Source organism: Falco peregrinus, chromosome 1 (assembly GCF_023634155.1).
Source record: "Falco peregrinus isolate bFalPer1 chromosome 1, bFalPer1.pri, whole genome shotgun sequence".
Lineage (NCBI taxonomy): Eukaryota > Metazoa > Chordata > Aves > Falconiformes > Falconidae > Falco > Falco peregrinus.
In genome coordinates this window covers 57,703,629-57,724,458 of record NC_073721.1, presented here as the reverse complement: position 1 = coordinate 57,724,458, position 20,830 = coordinate 57,703,629, and the positions used below count along the sequence as shown (strand labels likewise).

The 20,830-nt window shown below is 43.7% G+C and overlaps 1 protein-coding gene across 1 annotated transcript in view; it reads right to left on the bottom strand.

Annotated features, from left to right (window-relative positions):
- Positions 1-20,550, bottom strand: part of LOC129783655 (heat shock factor protein 5-like) — a 42,468-nt gene extending 21,918 nt beyond the window's left edge. The window contains 5 exon segments of the mRNA XM_055793645.1: positions 3,287-3,793; positions 8,821-8,918; positions 12,152-12,526; positions 15,292-15,364; positions 19,882-20,550. Coding sequence (XP_055649620.1) covers positions 3,287-3,793; positions 8,821-8,918; positions 12,152-12,526; positions 15,292-15,364; positions 19,882-20,442 — 1,614 coding nt within the window. The 5' untranslated portion in view covers positions 20,443-20,550.
- Between the last annotated feature and the right edge of the window lie 280 nt (positions 20,551-20,830).

Here is a 20,830-nt window from a genome sequence, read left to right as displayed (position 1 = left end):
CATTGGGTTATTTTGACATTGATAATATGTCTTAGTTGGTTTTTTATTTGTTCTATTACTTGTGCCTTGTTTTTGCTCGGTTTCAGGGGTTCTTTTTGTGCAACAGGAAGGGGGAGATGCAGGAGCGGGCTGGAAACTAGGACCATGCATGGCAATCAGTTAGCTGAGGGGAATGTGCTCGGGCTTGTCTGGACAACAATTAACATGATGAGGCATGTTTGCAGAGCACAGGGGAGTGGGAGACGGATGGCGCCAAGGATGGCGCCAAGGAAAGGTAACACCTTGCTGTTAATTGCTGGTAGTTAACCACCAATCAGGGATTGCCTAGTATGCAAGGCTTAGCTTCAAGAACCAATTAGTTTAAAACGCGCAGCTTTTGAAAGTGTATATAAAGTCGTGCTCCTGTACAGTAAACCGACATTTGCTTGCATCAAGCTGCATCCCGTCTCTTCATTCGCCGCAACTGTGTTTATAGAATCTTACACACCAACTCTTCAGTAATCTAACGTAATAGGTAATAATACCATTTTCATCCTAACAGCATCAGCCTAGCCCACACAAGTCTGGTTCCCAAGCTATCCCTTTTTTTTATTGTTTGGTCTTTTAAGCGAACATGTTTCTGACCATGGATTCACCGCACCTGTGGACAGACCCTCCACTCAGGTCTAATACTTCTGCAACTTCAGAGTCCGAAACATTGTTTGGCAGAGAATCAAGCAAAGCTACCAAAGCTGACAGACGTAAAAGTTTTGCCTTTTCACTTCAGTTACTGAAAAACGCCAAAACTGCTGCATCTCACTACTTACACGACTTACGAGACACTGACTGGACTATACCTATACCCAGCTGGAACCATGATGGACTAAAATTAGCAACTCGCATGAATGGGGTTTGCTGGATTAACCTTCCCCAAAGAAAGCAAGCGTTTCAGCCTTCACATAGGTATGCTGCCAAGGAGACTGAACGAAATCGGAGGCAAATTCCTCTTGATCAAGCATTACAGAAATGTTCTATTTCCACTTTAAGAATAAAACAAAACATTTCTTAGGAGTAGGAGTGGAATAAGAGATGCCCATTGAAGGCCAAAGCCTGTAAAAGTCTAGGACAGAAATTCACTGAGGCTAAGAGGACAATGCTGGATCTGAACTGTTGAATGTACTAACTCTTTTCATGTAAAGAGCTGCTCTTTAATTTGCTGTCTTTTAGGAAATCCGGAAAGCAGAATAAAGCAGGTTTCTACTAAACTGTTACTTCTATGAGGGAGACAGTTCAAGGCTCAGTGCTGGTCACAGGAGTAATTAAATGCTGGGAAATACTGTGAACGAAACAGAAAACAAAACAGTACCAGCTTGGTCAAAAGGTCCCGTATGCTAAAACCGACAGTTTCAAGGGCTGACTTCAGTCCACAGAGCAGAAACCCAAGATGAAGTACACGCTATCATCGCAAGTCTTCGGGCTGAAAGTAGCTGGAATGTGTAAGCAGGAATGCCTTGCTCTGTTTGCGCTCCTTGTTCTTGCTCTTCCCTACACATCAGGTTACAGCTGCTGTTTTGAGACTTGACGCTGGGCAAGACAAACCTTTGATCTGACCCAGCAGAGCTGTTCTGATGCTCTTGTATGAACAGTGGGGGAATTTGCTCCCCCTCTGCTTGTATAGAGAGGAACAGAGCGGTCTTCTGTGCACGTCCACTATTCTGTCATAAGCTTGCTCTAAAACACATGGTACCAACAGCCACTGAAAGCCTGAGTGCTTCCAGATTCAGGGATGAGGAAGAAAACTGTGCTGGAGCCTGATGTGAGGAGTACAGGCACAGAAGCCTCCTCTGGAGAGTTCTGCACCTGCCATGACCCCAGGCTCTGGACAAGTAGGGTGTTAAGTTAACCTTCCCTCTCCCGAGTTTGGGAGGAGGAGACTAGTTGAAGAGTGGTTCTAACAGGAAGAGGGAATCTGTCAAACAAAATGCTGAACAGTCCCTGAATTGCTTTTCAATTGCTCAAAAATTGAGGCCAGTTATTTAACCAGTTACAGTCCAGGACCAACATCAGGATTCTCACAAATATACAAAACCTCCCTCCCAAACAACTACGTGGTTCGTGTGCTTAATTCCCCCAGTTCTTGACAAGGAAGTTCGGGTCACGGACTCCAAAGGCCTTCAACAAGGGACAACCTATCATTCTAAAAATGCAGTTCAAAAATTCTCAAAACTGACAACATTTAAAGTGCGGTCAACACTTAATATAATGAGTGGGCACCAATTAAGGAGTACTGCCAACTCCATGCACTAGCACAGGGATGTGCTCTTCCCTACACGGTACTGAGCAGAACAGTCTAGTCTAGGCTTGAGCTATGCAGAGGCTTGATCAGAATACACATCCCTTTCTAGAAAGATACCCAAGAGGAAGATGACTAATCTTTATAACACTGAAAGCAACAATGGGAGGTTTGCACCAGCTGATGATTTCCGATCTAGAAACTTCAGTGAAGGCGTCAAGCTACCGATAGAACAATAAAACAGTAGCTTCAATGCATACACAAAAATGAGATTAAGTGCCTACATGCAAGGTAGGTCTCATGCAGCAGAAACAGATGCAGTCAATCTCCTGAGCTTACCTTGTTTTCAAACCAAAACAAAAAAAAAAAGCAGAGCACGCATTTGCTGCCTTAACAGAGTAACATCTAGAATGCCCCTCACCCCTCATGAGACTTACAATTTTACATACCGGGAAGACCAGGTACAGGTAGACCAAAGTACAATTACAACTTGTTGTACACCACAAAGTATAAACCAATGAAGATGCTTTATACCAGTCAAATGTCAATAAACTATACTTTCCACAGAAAACAGAACTTAACAACTATTTATCAGAAACAATCTAACCGTTTATCTAAATTTAAGCAAAAATCTGCCTCCAGCGGCAATTCTCAAAATACTCTTCTTTGTTGGAGATTAAAGATGGTATGTTACAACCTAAAAAAGCATCCACTTCATCACCACGAATACACCTGCACTACGCATGTCTCCCATGCAAATGAGCACCCTAACTCGGCCAACAGGCTGACACATGTCGTGCTCATTAACATGGGAAACATGGGATACTTTTTCATTCCGTCTTCTTTTTTATATCTTGCTTTACCAAGCAAATCCTTCACTGTCCACTAAAAGCTTAATTAAAGAAGCCTTCAGTTCTTAAGCTGGCAAGAATATTGAAAAGCTATCGGTCCAGACCCTAGCATTACTATCAAATATAGTTAGCTCAAGAAAGATGTTGGTTTACCTCCCCTTACCTGCTCTGGACTGAACAATTCTTCCTGAAAAAACATGAGGGAGAACTCAGCTGGGCGGTGATCTGGTTCTGTGCTCCATTTTTCATCTGCTTCCTGTGTGGTCAGAAGTTCTTGTAGTATTTTAGCAGCAGCAGCAGTTTCTATAGACAGAGTGGTATCGGCAGCACAAAGAATGTCAGAAGACAAATTCAGTGCTCCATCTGCTTCCACCAGAAATTATGTGTCTGAAGTTACAGGAGTGAGACATTCCAGCTGGCTTTCCTCAGTTGAAGAAGGTGCGTAACTATTAACAGGCAGTGCCCGATTTCCATTAAACTCCAGGATCGAACACTGGCTCTCTACAGGTGCCACTCCCACCTTTTCAGCTTTGCATGATGAACGCACCTCAGCGGCAACCTGAAACATGGCTTCAAGACTGACTTCTGCCTTGTTGTTTTCTTCAGATATATTACATAGCCAGTCAGACGGCATCAGTTCAGCTTCATAAGATGACTGCATTGGAGGATTCTGGAAAAAACAAAATACAGTGAACTTTTGTATCAAAAAATTACCATGACAGGATGTGTATTGATTCTGTTTATCCATTTATCCAAAAGCTTGAAAGATTGTCCGTTATTCTCAGTTAAAATAGCAAGTTTAACCAGAAGAAAAAAGAAAAAAGCTACTGCTTTGTCTTGGTTTTCATTAACCACCTTACTCTTGGCACGCTTCCTTTCTTCTATTCATGGTCTATCCTGGAGGGAAGGTTACTTACTAGGAGCTGGTGTATGCCTGCAGATGCATTGTCTGCACACCCTTTGCACCGCAGGTGTTAAATATACCCAAGCATTCAAATCAGAGACTTCTGGTCTTAGTAGGACCTGTGGGGGTACACTAGAACCACCCTCTTCACGTGCCACATACGTAATAGAAAATGAGAGAGAAAACCCACCTGCCTTCAGTTCCTTCTAAAACTCAAGCATTCCTGTTGTTGTTGTATAATAAAATCAGTATAAACCACAACATTTTTAAGCAAAAGAAAAAGGTCCATATGCTGTAAATGTGCATATGGACAGCACAACTTGAGGAACTCACCGCTTCTTAACCAATACCATTTTCCCCCTCAAGTGATTGTCCATAGGCACACCTACACAAGGGGTGCCCCCCAGGGACGCCCCAGTCCCAGGATGAGTGGGAGTTCAAATACCGATGAAAGCAGATACTGTAAAACTGCCCTGCCTGTCACAGCCTCACATCTGGACTCTCCGGTCATGACAGCGTCCCACAAAGGCACAACTCAAAGTCTGCATCGATCTGCATAAAAAGCCGACAGAATTTCAGGTCAGAAACACTTCTTGTAGAACCTACAGAGACTCTGCCTTTGCCATCACAGATCAGGTCTGAACACTACTAAAATTTTTCACTGTAATGACATCACAGGACGACAGGACACAATCAGCAATCCAGTGATGATTTTTTTAGTAGCATTCATATATATCGAATAACCTTTAAAACAGAATGAAGACAATGAAAGAGTTTTTCCAAAGCAGCAAGTCCTACCCAAGTGAAATGATAGAAGACATTTTAACAGCCAGTGTCTGTACTGCTACTTCTTCTGGAGGTGACTCAGTCAAAGGACACTAAAAGGGTCATTTCTTCTGACAAATACAAGTCATACAATGATGTTGAACAGAAACTCAGGTCTATTTAAAATACAGCCTTCTTTTGGAAGAGATCCGGTATGAAGGAGTAGTCCTTAGTGCCTGACTATCCTTAGACCTTTTAGCTGAGGTCATGGTTAATGAAAAGCTACTTCCAGAGACGAGTAAATTAGAGAACAGGAAGCTACAGGATCACCTACTAGGAAAGCCGTATCAGATCAAATGCCAGCGAAGGACTTGGTCTCTCCCTGATGGAGATACCACAAAGAGATGAGATCCTGTCTTCTGGGTGTGTGAAGTCAAGTCCTAGCGTGGATTCGTGTAGATGTGCCAGTTTGCAGATAGCCACAAACTGTGGAGGGTGGGGGGAAACGGAGGGGGAAATAAAACCTGGAATTTGAGAAATTTAGGTTAAGTTAAGCAAAATCTTTTCATTAAAGGCTAAGCCACCTTTATGTTTTTTATGAGATAGGTTCAAACATTATTCCTCTCATTTGATTTTTTTTTTCAGTTCTATTTTTTTAAAATGTTAATAAGGTGTTTCATTTCTGTTGCATTGCTTGTTTACTGTCATAAGTAGTCAGGATTTTAAGTAAGATCTGGATTACCAAACCATCCAGGAATAAGAACATCCCTGCCAAAAACCAATGAACCAACCCACCCATACTGAATCTTTTTCTGCCTCTTCTTAGGGGACCTCAGCTTGAAGCTGTTATAGCACATATTGTCCTCTTGGATGCACTACAGGATCTCGTATGTATTTCCAACAGGAGAAAGGGGCCACGCAAAGGTACAATTTAAATCCTTTTAGTTCACCTGGAGAAGGATGGGGGGAGGCAGCAACGAAACAAGGAAAACCGATAAAAGATTGAGAAGTCAGGGCCTGAAAGACTAATAGCTTGCTGGTCATTCAAGCTCAAGAGGAAAAATGGTCTAACTTAGCAGAAGTGGTGAAAGAGAAGATGGGCATTTCACTTATAAGATTAGCATAGCGTGTGCAGGAATTAAAGCACAACCACACCTTTTCAGGGACTGCTAGGACTACACAAATCTGGCTTGAGTGCTTGGGCAACCGGAATTAGTTCAGACTTGATTTCTTTTTGAAATAACATGGCTGATTATCATTCCTTATTACAAATAAAAGCAAACTACTTAGGACTGCTTTTAAGGTCAGAAAGTTCTTCTTTTTTCTTGCACGTTTATTTCTTCCATTTCCTGTTACCTCTTGCTTCAGTTCCACAAGGAAATACCGACAGCTTAATAACCATGGTAATAGCAATAATCAAACAGCAGGGCTGCTGTTAAAAAAAAAACAAAACAAAATGAGGTGGGGGCAGGAAAAAAAAATTTTAAAAATCGCTGAAATCCAATATGTAGCCTCAGTTCACATCTATGATAAAGCAGCGGGGAAGTATTGAGCTAATGGTTGTGAGCTGCCAGCACTGCTGTTGCAGAAGATAGCACGAGGTCTCTCAAAAGACTCATTCCTACCCAAGGATACTGATTCATCACACTAATCCAAACGCCACTTAAGAGAACCCAAATGAAGAATGGGTAAGAAGTTGTACCTGAGCTCCCTGTTTTGTAACCAAACGTGATGAGAGTGTAATACAAACCTCTGAAACCCCGACTTCAGAAACCTGGTGAGATACACCATCATCAGCCACCATGTCTGGGTATAACCACCTATGTCCCCTTGCCATTCCACGCAGTAATTCTCTCCAGCTTTTCCTGGAGAGCAAACTGCAGCCAACCAAACAGTTAGTTACCGGCCTGGTCTGCCCATGTTCCAGCCAGGGTCACCTAACACTTTCAGCAGCTCAGGTGTGTACTGTACAAGCTCAGCAGCTGGCCTCCAAGACCCAGAAACTCCACCTGTCTTAAATCTCTCCTAAACTTAAAAGTGATGCTCTCTGCAAGACCCAGTAAGGAACAGCACAAGGTTTAGGCTTCCTTGTCCAAGAGTGCCCGCTTTTCCTTCTGAGACCACAAAGCACCGTCTGGATCCAACAGAAACGGGGCTGGTAACCAGCTTGCTGACTACGAGCGTGCCGATACGGTTCACTGTCTTCGGGACTGGTCCAGCAGTTTCGTATAGGCTTTGCCACTCCTACCTAGCAGCACACAGCGTGACCAAACAGCCTAAAACGCCCCGCAAACCACGCTTCAACAGCATTGCACTGAATTCCTGCAACTGGTAGAAGGTATTGAGTGGAACAATAGGAAATATACCATGCAATAGTTCTATTTTTTGTGAAGAACAATAAAAATGCTTAGTCAGCCAGGGCTGATGAATTTTACCGCTTTTGAGGATTTGTGCAAGTGGTTACTGATGGATGATCAATACACCAGCCAGGCAGGATGCTCAATACTGCAGCTTGCCACATCCCCCAGAAGTTTGGGGAAGTATATGCCCCAGAACACACAAAAGGCAAACTGATTATTCCCCACAGCTCAGCAAGAACCGCAGGCAAACTGCTGTCTTCTGTACCACCTGCACAGCCTGTCACCACGTTCCAGGAGAAATGACCTAGGCTATGCTAAGACTCAGAAATCTCAAGAAGTCCCGTTGATCCACGCGGTACGATAGTTGTGTTACCCTGCTCAGAGACAGCCGGTTACTGACCTGGTGGAACTGATACAGGGCACTGCTTGCCTTTGGCCTTCTCACGCAGAGGATCGCCTTCCCGCAGTCTGCCCAGATGCTCGGCAGCTTTTTGCTGGGGGTTTCCAGGAAACAAAGCAACCACTAGCAAGTGGCCTAAAGGTCTTCTGACTCCACACACTGCCCATGGACTTGCTTCTCCAAACAACTGATTTTTACTAGACCCTTTGGACACTGTATATTATCCTTCAATCTAGCCACACCACCACCTTTGACCACTCCTTTGGAATGATTTACTATCCCATGGATCTCGGCCTTCCGAGATAAGCTATTTAATTGTGACTGCCCATCGCTCAGACGGATCCTCATGTCCTGGATGAAAAAAGCAGCTCACAATGAAAGTGAGAGGACAAAGATCCACTGTGCGAAAAATAAATACTACAATATCGACGGCATGACTGGCTGTTGGCTATCTATAGCCTTACACTAACGTGTTATCCTGGCCATAACCTGCCCATCTTGGATAAGCTTATTTTTTAAAAGAAGTCACGAATAAAAGACAAAGGTTGATATTTGCAAGACAGGAAACTCGATGATCAAGCTTGGGTAGGTCAACCCTTTTTCAACACACATAAGCATAACTTGCTTTGCTTGTCCTCTGTGAGGGGGAAAAAAGTATATGTGTTATGCTGTAATAAAAAAGGAAGCTCTTGCATTTTTACTTCAGATCTTCTGATATCTGATAAGCCAGGCCCTCCAAATAAGGTGCAGTTTCCACTAAAATTACATAAAGCATTTACAGGAAGTACTGGAGTTATCTTTAATAAGAGATCTCCGAGGTGGGGCCCATTCCAAAAAGTCACCTTAGTTTTTCTCGTTCATCAAATCAAACTCAGGACTGCAGGAAGCTGTCCGGGACAAAGAAGGGGAGCTGCTTCTCAGTATTTTCATAATATTAAAGAATCTCTTTTTGTCCAGGCAAGAACATTCTTCAAATACAAATGCAGGCTCATTAACTAAAAGTGATTCTGGTGAAGTCAAGCAAAAACACTCCACTGATGAGGACATCCACTATGCTGCTACCCTGAAACCTAACCTGAATTACAAAACTACCCGTTTAACATTCGGTGGTTCTTTGAAATAGGTATTTGTAAACCACATCACTTTCACTTTATCAAGCAGATCAATTTTCAAATTTCAAATTATCCTTAATTTCACAAGTGTATAAACCTGCAGCTCATTCATACAGTCTCCTTCGCTTTCACCTCCTTTCAGTAGGCTACGCTCACCTGGACAAAGCTGTCGTGGGTGTACGCTGAAGCAGTAGGACCAGCACAGCCAGCCAGAGGATCTGTGTGGGCTGCTGCTGAACAGCTCTGTGGTGTGGCTGCAAGAATTCAAACACAGCTATCAGACTGCTGGAACTTGTGTCTGGTGTGCAGAGTTCTATTGCTTACTTTGATTAAACATTTCAATAATCACACATTCCAGAACATTTATTGAATGTAAACGACATTCCAGAAATTTATTGTTACCTCCCAAGTCATTTTAAGACCAATTTCTTAATCTTAAAAATATTTAAGATATGTATAGATATATTAAAAATATATATTGTAAAATTGGTAACACGCACACATACATGCAGAAACTTCATAATCAGAGTCTTTTGTGTCTTAGTATCACCTCTCTGATTTGGCTGCTTGAGTTTCTTGTCACAATACACCACAGAAAGCGTATTCACATAGCTGAGCCTAGGTGTTCATACACACTTGTGACCATGTGAATTTTAAGACTTACAAAGAAAATGAATTATCTTAACCAAGAGTGTATCATTCTGAAGAATATCATGACTACTCCTAAACTACCACTCACCAGAAAGGTCTTCATATGTAAATGAACCCTACAGGCACAGATGCATTCAAAAGGCGCGACTGGCCTTGCACTGTCAGGTGGCACCAATAACTAATATTTCTCACATGGTCTCCATGACTGATTTTTCATTATTACACGCTCTCGGATAATAAAGCTTCAATGCATTTCTTTGACGCGATTCTACTGCTGTCAAAGGTTTTGCAGATAGTTGAATGTAAACAGAACTAAATCCTTAAACTAATTATGGTCTAAGGCTAGTGGGGAAAAAAAAGACTTAGATGAGCATATTTTATGTTACTGACTTTTCAGTAAGAATCATAATGAAAAACCAGGGAAATCTTTTTGTCACGGAAGTTAACAAACAAGTTTGAATACACACAAAAAGAAATCTTTTGACAAAGTTCTACTTTGATTTCATTTAATGGGACTTCAAAAGTGAAATGAATATAGAGTCAAGAATTAAGATTGAACATACATTCTTTAGTTCTCTCACTTACTAAATAAGTATCTTAAGGTTAACTATCACTTCCCAAGCAAACTAATCTTGCTGCTGTGCTCTCATGATGAAGGAAACCAGACTTTTTCATGTGGACATTTGAAGAAACACGCTTTCAGCATTCTGTATGTTATAATATATAGAAGAAAGGATAGCGGAGAGATTAAGAGATACACAGGCACAGAAGTAAAACCGCTGAGACAGTCCTAGAGTGACAGTGAAAATTAAAAGATTTATCATACTCCAGTGAAATGTCACTTACACTCTCAGAAACGCTAATTAATTCACTGGAGGTTTCAAACACCTCAGATTCCCCAAGTTTCTGCATTTTAGTTTTGATTACACCTTGCAAAATTTGGTATGTTTTCACTGCGTTCTCACACCCACCTCCCACCCCAGAAGATTCTACCTGAGCAACATAGCCAAGTTATCCTTTAAACTTAAAGCAACGAGCGTCATCCAGTGAGAGAGAGCTACATGTTCATGTCTAAATCTACGCTGGTCTCCCTCAGCTCCCCTGCAGGCAGTACTTCAAAACAGGCACTTCCAGGACACCAGTGATCTTACCCCAAGACAAACTCTAAACCGAGCTACGTGAAATCGCACCCGAGACGCCCCTTTCCTTCCCTTGACTACGGGAGAGGGCTGGGGCCTTAGCTGAGACAGTGACAACTACAATTCATCATGATGAGTTTCAGCCTATGCTCTGTAACCAATAGAAACGCAAAGCGGGGACCACCTCCCACCTTAATTAAGCAAGTATTCTGGATGAGGCTTGGAGCTACCTGGTCTAATACCCACGGCAGGGGGGTGGGAACTTGCTGATCTTTAAGGTCCCTTCCAACCCAAACCATTCTATGATTCTCAGGACACCTGCTCCTGGGAGAAGACTTAATAGTTAGCAGCTGGTAAGGCAGGCTCCACACTCTGGCCACCACAGTAATCTTTGCATAAGGAGCACGTGGCAGGAGTTGCCTGTCTCTTAAACATTTAAGTGTGTCTACAAGAAATGCCCAGCTCCTCAGAACCCTTCCTTGACAAAAATGACATTACGGAAACTGTTGATTATTATCTGAAATGTTCTCAGCAGAGGTCTCAGAAGAGATGCACAAAAGATGTAACGATTTCACTGTGTAGGATTTCTAAACAGGGATAGATAGCTGTCTTTGTGAAGGTGCGGCTGCCAAAGGAGGAGCAGGCAGAAGGAAAGAATAATAACGGAGCTTTAGTTTGTTCAAGGCAAGAGTCACTGTTCTGAATTTCAGAAGTTTTAGGGAAATTAAAAAAAAACACCACAAACCCACAACAAATACACCACCACTCCCCAGAAAATAACCTATCATGTGATTTTTCCCATTCAAGGTAAGGGCAAGGAAAAGAACAGTAATTTGCTTCAACTCCTCTTCTGAAGAATAAAAACACTTAAGTGAGACTGATTTATTTTGTAATTGAGTGATTAAGTGAGACTGACAATTGTGGCAGAAATAATTTAGAAAAAAGAAAGGAGCCAAGACTTTTGTACTTTCTAGTCTTCAGTGCATAAAAAAATACAACATAAAGAAGCTAAGCAAGAAAAAAAAATCAGGTACAAAAATAGCATGAGCAGAATGAAATATTCTGCACCAGGAGTCCTCAAACTACGGCCCACGGGCCGGATATGGCCCCCCAGGTCCTCAGTCCAGCTCCCCGTATTTACAGAACCCCCACACCACCCCCACCCCTGCCGGGGGTTGGAGGGGGAAACCAAGCAGACGCAGATGACTTCCTGCCATCTAATCCGCGCGCCGGCCCCCTGTTTAAAAGGTTTGAGGACCCCTGTTCTGCACAATACTTTTGACTGATCTTTGAGTTTAAAACCTTAACCTGGAAAAACATGAGACCAAGGCCTAGGATACTACTTCTTAACAAGGTCTCAGTGCTTTAATATCATTGTCCAAGTTTTGCTTAATTAAAAAAACAAAAATGAAAGTTAGCCTCACACCGACTAGTTTTGGAGAAATGCTCTTCTCCTCGCCCTTTCACCTCAACAGAAAGGCTATCCAGAAAATCACCAGGGGACACACAAAATCTGGAGGAAGGACACGAATACCAAACAGAAACTCCTTTTGCTTTAGGTCCATCTTCCTTTTAGACTTGACACTTTCTAATTCTCACTTGAGATATACACATGGCAGAGTATTGTAGAAAAATATTTGAAAGTCTCACTTTAAAATCTATTTTTGAAAAGCAAATGCAGAAAATTTTTTTCATACCTGTTGGATAGCAGGCTTGTGAGTACGGCACTGAAGATGCAGAGCTGCTGCAATTTGCAATGGATGTGGCAACGCTTTGAGTCCCTTGCTGAAGTGGCGGAAGAGAAGCCGCAGGCTGGAGTGTGTACGTGGCTCCTGTTGGAAGTGTCTGGAGTACAGGAAAGGCAGCCCCTTTATCTGGAAAAGCTGGGGAAGCCCCTTGCCCTGACAGCAACCCAAGTGGTCCCTGCTGGATCCAAGTGGAAGGGACTGGAGTCGGATCTAATCTTTGTGCTGGTAAAGTGCTGGGGGCTTGGCACGAGGTTGCCATGTAGGAGTAAGGAGCGAAAACACCTTGACCGTAAAGTTGATGAAACTGTCCTACAGTCAGCAGTCCTGCAGTGGGTACAAAATAAAGCGAAGCAAGTGTTAAGGAAAGGAGTTTTCACAGGCAAAGAAAGGCAATATGAGGAGCCAAGGCTCTACAACGTTATTTGGGAAGACTACCTTTGCTCCAGCGTACTTAATCCAGAAAGGAGACTGTACTCTTAGACCCGAGCATGCAGTAACTGCTGTGTGGCACACGAGTGAAGCGCCAACACAGAGGTGTCTGCGTAGCATTCAATCTCCTTAAACTGGCAGTAACGAGTTACCCATATTTAGAAATGTGCTATAAATCAAAATGTGTAGTAACTTACTAAACCAAACAAAAGCAATTTTGAAAGTACGGTGTGTTAAATCAGACAATACATTTTAAAAAAGGGACATCATAAAGCAAGATTTGACCAAACTCCACTACTGACAGCTCACAAACAGCTAAGGGAAGGGCAATGTCAAAATCCTCCAAAGGACTTTGCAAGTACTTTATGACAAGTCATTTATTTGGTCAAGAAAAAAATTTCAAAGCCAATTTTTTCTCAGTCAGCTCAACTAGTTCAGTGCAGACTAAAATATCCCAGACTTTGCCATTTTGTTATTTCCTAGAGAGTCCTTTTATTCTTCTCTATTATTTTATAGTTTCCTCTCTCAGACAGTTACTGTTTCATGAAATGGTATTTGCTTTTATAGCATGACAGCTCAATTTCTGTTTCAGTGACTTTGTGGAAACACTGACAGTAACACCGCAAACGCCTGTGCTCATTGATTTCTGCAAGAACTACTGCATTTGTGACTCCCCTGCAGGACTGCACTTAGCCATGAGAATTACGAGTTTCGGGATGGTTCACGTCAATAGGGTTTATCTAGAAGCCAGGCTTTCTCAGACCTGTAGTTTCCAATTCTCACTCAAAAGGACTTTTTTTAAAAATAGCCTCACATTTACCTCTTGCACTCCTCTGATGAAAACTAATTCAAGAAATCAGTAACATACAGTCATTATTCTGCAAGTTCACATTTAACCATTAAGAATCACTAAATAAATACCAGCTGACCCTGAAGATTTGCTGAGACTTAATGTATAGGACCGTTTATTTCCTGTTCAGAACTTTCACCATTTATAAACAGAGAAGGAACAGGGGTATGAAAATTCTTTTGTTTATATTTTACCTTTGGATAGGGACATGAAGATTATCTAGTTCTAACACGTAAACAAGACACCACGGGATGCCAAGTTACCAACCTCCAGTTGCTGTACAGGAATTGTTCCTGAATGTTTAACAGAGCGTTACACCCTGCAAGACACTGGGAACAGACGTGCCCCTAAACAGTCAGTACAGAGCGCACAGTGCATTGTCAGCCTGTCAGAACTTGACTGCATAGAAACGCCAATGTTTTCCTTGTTCTGTCTTTCTAGAAAATGAGACTCCTAGAGCAAAAACTCTGAAACTGCAGCCATAAAAAACAGAGGACAAAAAATGAAAGAGTCATCTCTTTCTCATAATTTCCTTTACCAATGGTCTGCATTACATCAGACAAACCACATGTCACTGAAGTCTGCAATGACTCATCTTAGCCTTAACAAGGTTAACATCAAATCATTAATTTAAATGCTTCCTAGCCTCCCTACTGAAATAAGTTCCATCCCTTCTCAGATGCTTCATTTTGTCTTCTTGGTATTGCACGTGCAGTTCCACACACATCACGGAAAACACCACTTGAATTAGATGACAGTTCCTACCCTGACACAGTAACCAAGAGTATGGTGATACCCTACTCCGCTCTAAATGCCAGCCGGCGCTGCAGAGAGCAGTACCGTCAACTGCTTCTCCCCTTCTCCTGGTCGCACAGTCCTGCCGCTTCTCCTACACCGCACCTTACAGCTCTGCACCCATGGGGTGCATCACTCAGGCCCAAGAGCCAGTCACAAAAAGGCTATTAAAGTCTTCTCCGATCATTGCGCTGAACCAACATGTTGCTGTATCAGCTGCAAGGAAGATGACAGTTAACATGCCACCAAGGGAATGGGAAGCCGGAGTGCTCTTCTGGCAGCAGCCCAAGAGCACTGCAAAGCAAGATATTCACATCTTCCTTACACAGCGCCAACTACAAAGCTTTAGGGCCGATACAAAATTTGTGGAATAATCCTGAGGGCTCACACTTGTCTTGGGAAAACTCAGATCCTCTCAAAGAGGGTTAGAAAGAAAGAAAACACGTTCTAGGGCTTTTCAGCAGTATTATTTTCTAATTAGCTCTCACCTACTCATTCAACCTGTTTTAAAAACTACGTAGCTTGTGAATTCTTTTTCAGGAGACAACTGACAAAAATCTTACTACCAGGTCTTGTCTCCTTTGCACAAAACTAACAGGATGCTCTAGTTATCACTTCACATGACTCACTGTTTCACACACATTTAATGACAGCTTGTTAAGCATCCCTACTGATGGGCATCCTTACTGACGGGCAAGAAGCAGCAACGTTCATCTGGTAGAGCTGTGCCAGCTCCACAGAGATCGAGCAAGGGTGTTCTTAGTGTAGTATGCAACGGAGACTGTACTGTAGTCTACAGGCAGCCCGAAATACATGTGAACCATGCTACTCATGCTTACTGGCAGCAGATCTACCTGCATAAACAACAACAGCTTCCCTACACCAGGTGAACTGAGATGCCACCGGCAAGGACAGGTAACCCTTCTCCCTCAGGAGAGCGTTGATTTTCAAATCCCATGCCACCCAGCACTTCTCAAAAACCCACCAAGGCCCCACATGGCCCACTCCGACTCACCAGGCCTGTTGGCATTGCTGAGCGTCGAGGGCGGAGGCAGCGGCTGCCCGTTCAGCGGCATGCCGAGCAAGCACTGTGCGACGAGCGAAGGGAAGCAAGCAGCCGACTCAGTGTGAGTGATAAAGCAAGCTCCGATTTATTACGGCGCAATTGTGGCATTTATACAATTCCAGTTAATTATGTCTACTAGTCATATGTTGATTGGCTAAGCCCTAACGGTTACGTCTTCGTACGGCCTCCTACTTGCGGTTTCTGCGGTTAACTAGTCACGTAGCTCAGCTCCGTGCTCTACGTGACTTCCTCAAAGTTAGTTGCAACATCTTCTGCAAGCTCAGCATTGACCTTTTCCTTATCTTCCTTGTCCATTGTTCATTCTGCAAGCTCAGTAAATTTTTCTCTGCGGCCTAGTCTGGTTCACTCCAAACTCATGTCAAGTGCTGTGTCACACAGTCCTTCCATGGATCCATGGCCGTTTTCTCTCATCCATTCTGCAACAATTCCCCCTTTTTCTTTTTGGACAAGGAAAGATTGAGTAACACGTTCAAACAATTTTCGGATACAAGAAAGAATACAAGGTAACAAAAGCAACAGTAAAACAATAAACAGCAATACAGATAAACCCTGTTTTAACAAGTCTCTTAACCATCCATTTATGCCCAAAGAAGCAAACCATGAATCTATGCTTGAGGAACCTTCTTTAACTTGATGTATACGATCTCTTAACTCCTCCAGCTGTCGATGAATACTTTGTGAATGATCAGAAAGATTAAAACAACACATACCTTCAAAGTCCTGACATCCATGTCCATTTGCCAAAAGCAAAAAATCTATAGCAGCTCTATCCTGTAAAATTGCATGGCGTAAGCTGTCAACATCAGTGGCAAGTCCTGATAGAATGTCCGCAGTAGAATTAAATTGTTTCACTGCCCAACAAGCTAGAGTCTTTATTTTAGCCCAATTCGCAGCCGCTGCGCCACCGGGAAGAAAAAATGAAAGAGCTACAGTTCCAGCCACTGTGCCAAGATTTACATTATCATTACAATCTGGCTTTAAGTCATGAAGACTGCGTTTTGCTCTACTCTCATTCACCTGTCTTACCAAGTCACGCATGGCGGGTGCAAACATGGTTAGCTTGCCAATATAACAGGGTCCTCCCACGGGACGGAATGGTATGGCAGGCCATGCCTTGTCTCCACATATTAAAAAATATCCTTCTGGTAATAATTTCGCTGTAATATTTTCCACATCAAATTCACCGGCATATTTTGAGGTGTTCCAATGGCTAGAATTCCCTGATACATTCTGATATCCTAAGTAAAATTGTGTTACATTGTCATGGTGCATGACGCGTTTCCATATATTCCCAAACATGACAGCACCTGAGCCATTGATAGGTCGAAATAGTGGGCGAACTCTGGTACAATTAAGTTTTTGACTAACGTTTACTAAAGGCCCAGCGGCTGGGAAAGAGCCCCATAGGTCTAATTCTTGCTGAGGTAAATGGATTGATTCATTTAGATGGTAAATCAACTGTTGTAAAAAATACGTATTTTTAATAAGTGTACTATTCCACCAGGTACAGTTATCACCAAAGCCATGATTCGTGTTATTATACTGCCGATCTAACCAACCCCAGTATGATTGATTTATAGCCGTATAGTTTACTCCCAAAGGTTCAAAATCAGGCCAGTGTATATAAGGGTAACCAATTAGACACGTTCGGAAAGGATCACTTGCTTTCTGCAGGGAAAGACAAAAATCTGTAACTCCTGATTGATTTGCCCACGTAACCCACATATTCTGTCTAGGCTCTATACTATGTGAAGCAAAAACAAAGACAATATTCACTAGGCTAATTCCCAGAGACAATGCCATCATCCACGTTTACAATGACGTTGTATAATATGAGACTCAAAACTTTTCTTAATGATACGAACCCAAAAGATAAGCTCGTTACGATGTTCTGCTAAAAATATCTGTTCAAAAGTTTCATACCGTTGTAATGCTTCATCTATGACTACAAAATTAGGGGTACGTGTTTCAGTTAATAGGGAAAAACCTCCAAAACCAAAATGTAAAATATTATACCTGCAAGGTGGACACAACCAAGAACATAAGCTTTTCCACTTACAACTCCTAACCCTTTTACAATATCCACAATACAGTGTAATTTTTGAATTACAAACAGTTTTACATATAGGACAAAATTTTTCTAATTATATTGGTCCTTGCCCAAAGAGGTCTTGCAAAGTATGCAAAATACGGGTAAAACGTAGTAAAGACAATCTATCAGAGGGTAATTGATATTGTATCTCCCGAGGCAGTTGCCATAAGATGGGAAGAATAATATATGTTAACTTTTCTACAAGTCGTTTTTCTTCATCTGGTCATGGCAGCCGAAATAATCTGTCTCGATGCTGTGTCCATTTGACAATTTTTGCACCATAGGTGGCGCTCTCGACATTGACGACGTGTATGTCCAGGACGCCCACAACGAAAGCAAATAAAGTCTTTTCGAGGTGGTTTCTTACTTTGCCGTTCATCTAACGTCTTTAAAGGAGCGAGGGCTGCAAAAGCTTGTTGCTGAGTTTTAACTAAATTGTCTCCTACCTCTTTAAGCGTTTCGACTAACAAAGCTTGAGGTCCTACAGGCACTCGGCTCATTCTTTCTAACATAGTTTCAACAGAAGCATCTAGAGGAAGGGTAACTAAAATGCCTTTTGTATAAGTGTTACAATTTTCTAATACACACTGCCTCAATAATGGTCCCTTCATAAAATCCGCTATATCTGCTCGATTGATCGCATCAGTGACTCTGTCTACAAAAGAGGCAAAAGACTCATCCCTGCCTTGTTTAACTGACATATATGAAGGTGTAGCAGGGGTTGTTCTTACTTTCTGCAAGGCTTCTCGCGCCAGTTTCATAGATTCTAACAGTACATCAGGACCAGTTTGCATCTGCATTTCTATTGAGGCAAAAGGTCCAGACCCCATCAATTGTTCTACGGTTACTCCTGCTAATCGGTCACGCGACGCATGTACAGATAGTTCACAAAGCCTTTGCCAATGAGCTTGCCATAGCAATTGCTGTGATTGCTTCAAAATAAGTCTCATAATGTTTTTTATATCTTCCGGACACAATATTCCACTTCCCCAAATATAGTTTAACATTTGTCGGGTAGGTTCACCATGTAAACCTGAGTCATTAACTGTACTTCGCAGTTGATTTAAAATTTTCCGATCTAAAGTATGATGTTCTCCTGTCATTACTCCTGCATTATCGATAGTGTAGATCACAGGATAAGCTTGACAATTAATTTGAGTTACAGCATCAAAATCTTTCTGCTCCATTGCCTCTCGGACTATTTTGTCCCAATTGACTCGAACTAACTGTGAGTGCGGGGGTGAGTTAGACGGTTTACTAAATGTTTTATCTTTTAACTGTCCCCTTGTTGCTTTCCCCTCAAGCTCAATGAACTCCTCCTCTAAATTATCATTTTGTGCGCCATCCAGCACCTGATCTTGAGACAGTGCCGAAGGACAAACTTCTTTCTCTGTGTGAGGAGGAGGAGGTGGTTGATTTGAGGGCTGACGAACAACAGGGACAGGAATTCCTGAAGCAGGAGGACTGAAATAATCTCCTCCTGCTGTAAAACGCCCCGCTGTTGAATCAGTTTTTTCGAGCCGATTAGTGGCAGCTGCGGCCATTTGTTTTTCAACTTTGTAACGTTTTAAACAGTTAATGACCTCTCTCCAAGATTTCATTAACTTTTTAGCAACTTTATCATCGTCAATCACTAAATCCCATAAACAGTCCCCATAATTACGCCATTCTTCTACTTCAAACATACTTTCAGGATCTTTAAAGTAACCTTGTGCCTTGCCTAACGTAATTAGCCCAGCTAAATCTTTCAAAGGGCTTACCCCCCGCTTTTCTAAAAAGTGTTGTAAAAGAGCGAGTGCTACCTCTTTTTCCATAGCGCGCTTTAAAGAATTCTTTCCTTGATTAAGAGAATTCTTTTCCTTGATTAAGATGCAGCCTTTTCTCTGGGTAGACTCTGACGGACGGCGAACCTTTCCCTTGATTAACGTGGTTCAAGCACGGATCGAGATATGATGCCAGCATCAGTCGATCTTTGCTCCCTGGTCGCTGCTACCAGTGCTTCTCCGTCCTCGCTGTCCGGTGAAGAACAGGGATTGGGGGTCCCTGTTCGGGCGCCACTTGCGACGAGCGAGGGGAAGCAAGCAGCTGACTCAGTGTGAGTGATAAAGCAAGCTCCGATTTATTACGGCGCAATTGTGGCATTTATACAATTCCAGTTAATTATGTCTACTAGTCATATGTTGATTGGCTAAGCCCTAACGGTTACGTCTTCGTACGGCCTCCTACTTGCGGTTTCTGCGGTTAACTAGTCACGTAGCTCAGCTCCGTGCTCTACGTGACTTCCTCAAAGTTAGTTGCAACATCTTCTGCAAGCTCAGCATTGACCTTTTCCTTATCTTCCTTGTCCATTGTCCATTAACTCAGTAATTTTTTCTCTGCGGCCTAGTCTGGTTCACTCCAAACTCATGTCAAGTGCTGTGTCACACAGTCCTTCCATGGATCCATGGCCGTTTTCTCTCATCCATTCTGCAACAGCGCTGGAAGCGGTTGGGTGGGCGGCTGGTCACATCCAGGCCCGCTGCCATCTTCGCCCTGTTGCCTTTCGTCAGGCGCTTCAGGTGGATGAGGAGGTCGGGGTGGTTGCGGCGAAAGTGGGGGCAGCGGAAGTGATGCAGGGGCCCGGTGCAGTTGCCACCGTTGCCTTGTCCACCCTCTGGGCCCGGCCCAGGCCCGGGCCCCACCACACTGCTCCCCGGCAACATCCCCACCTTGCGGAAGCCATAGAGATTGAGCTGCCGGATGAAGCTGCTGAAGTTCTTGGTCTTGAAGAAACCGGCGGCTGCCGCTGCCCCGGCGCCACCTGGCTGCGCAGCGCCGGCTGGCCCGGCGCCCAGCAGCTCGCACTCAAAGAGCGGCTGGTTGATGACCAGCCCCTGGCCGGAGGCATCCCAGCGAACTGAGCGGCAGCGCGGGCTGTTGACCAGCTGCCACAGTCTGGCGGGGAAGTTGTTGGCACTGACGGGGACGGGCTGCTGCGACGTGTCCATGTTGGTAGGTGGCACCAACCGCCGCGCGCTCAACCGCCGCCCGCGCGGCCTCCGCTTCCCCCGCCACGCGCCGAACGGCACATGCCCCGCCTGTGAGGCGCTGCCCGCCGTGCGCCCCGGTCCCTCGGCACGGCACGACCGCAGCCCGGCCCCCCCTCAGCTCCCCCTCAGCCCCGCCATCCCCCTCAGCTCCCCCCGTCCATTCAGCTCCCCAAGTCCCCTCAGCCGGGCCATGTCCCTCAGCCCCCCCATCCCCCTCCGCCCCGCCGGTCCCCTCGGCCACCCCCTCCGCCCCGCCGGTCCCCTCACCCCGCCGGCCCCTCAGCTTCGCTGCCACCAGCATCTCCCGTAGCTTCTGTGAGCGACCGGGCGGCTGAGGCCCGGGGCC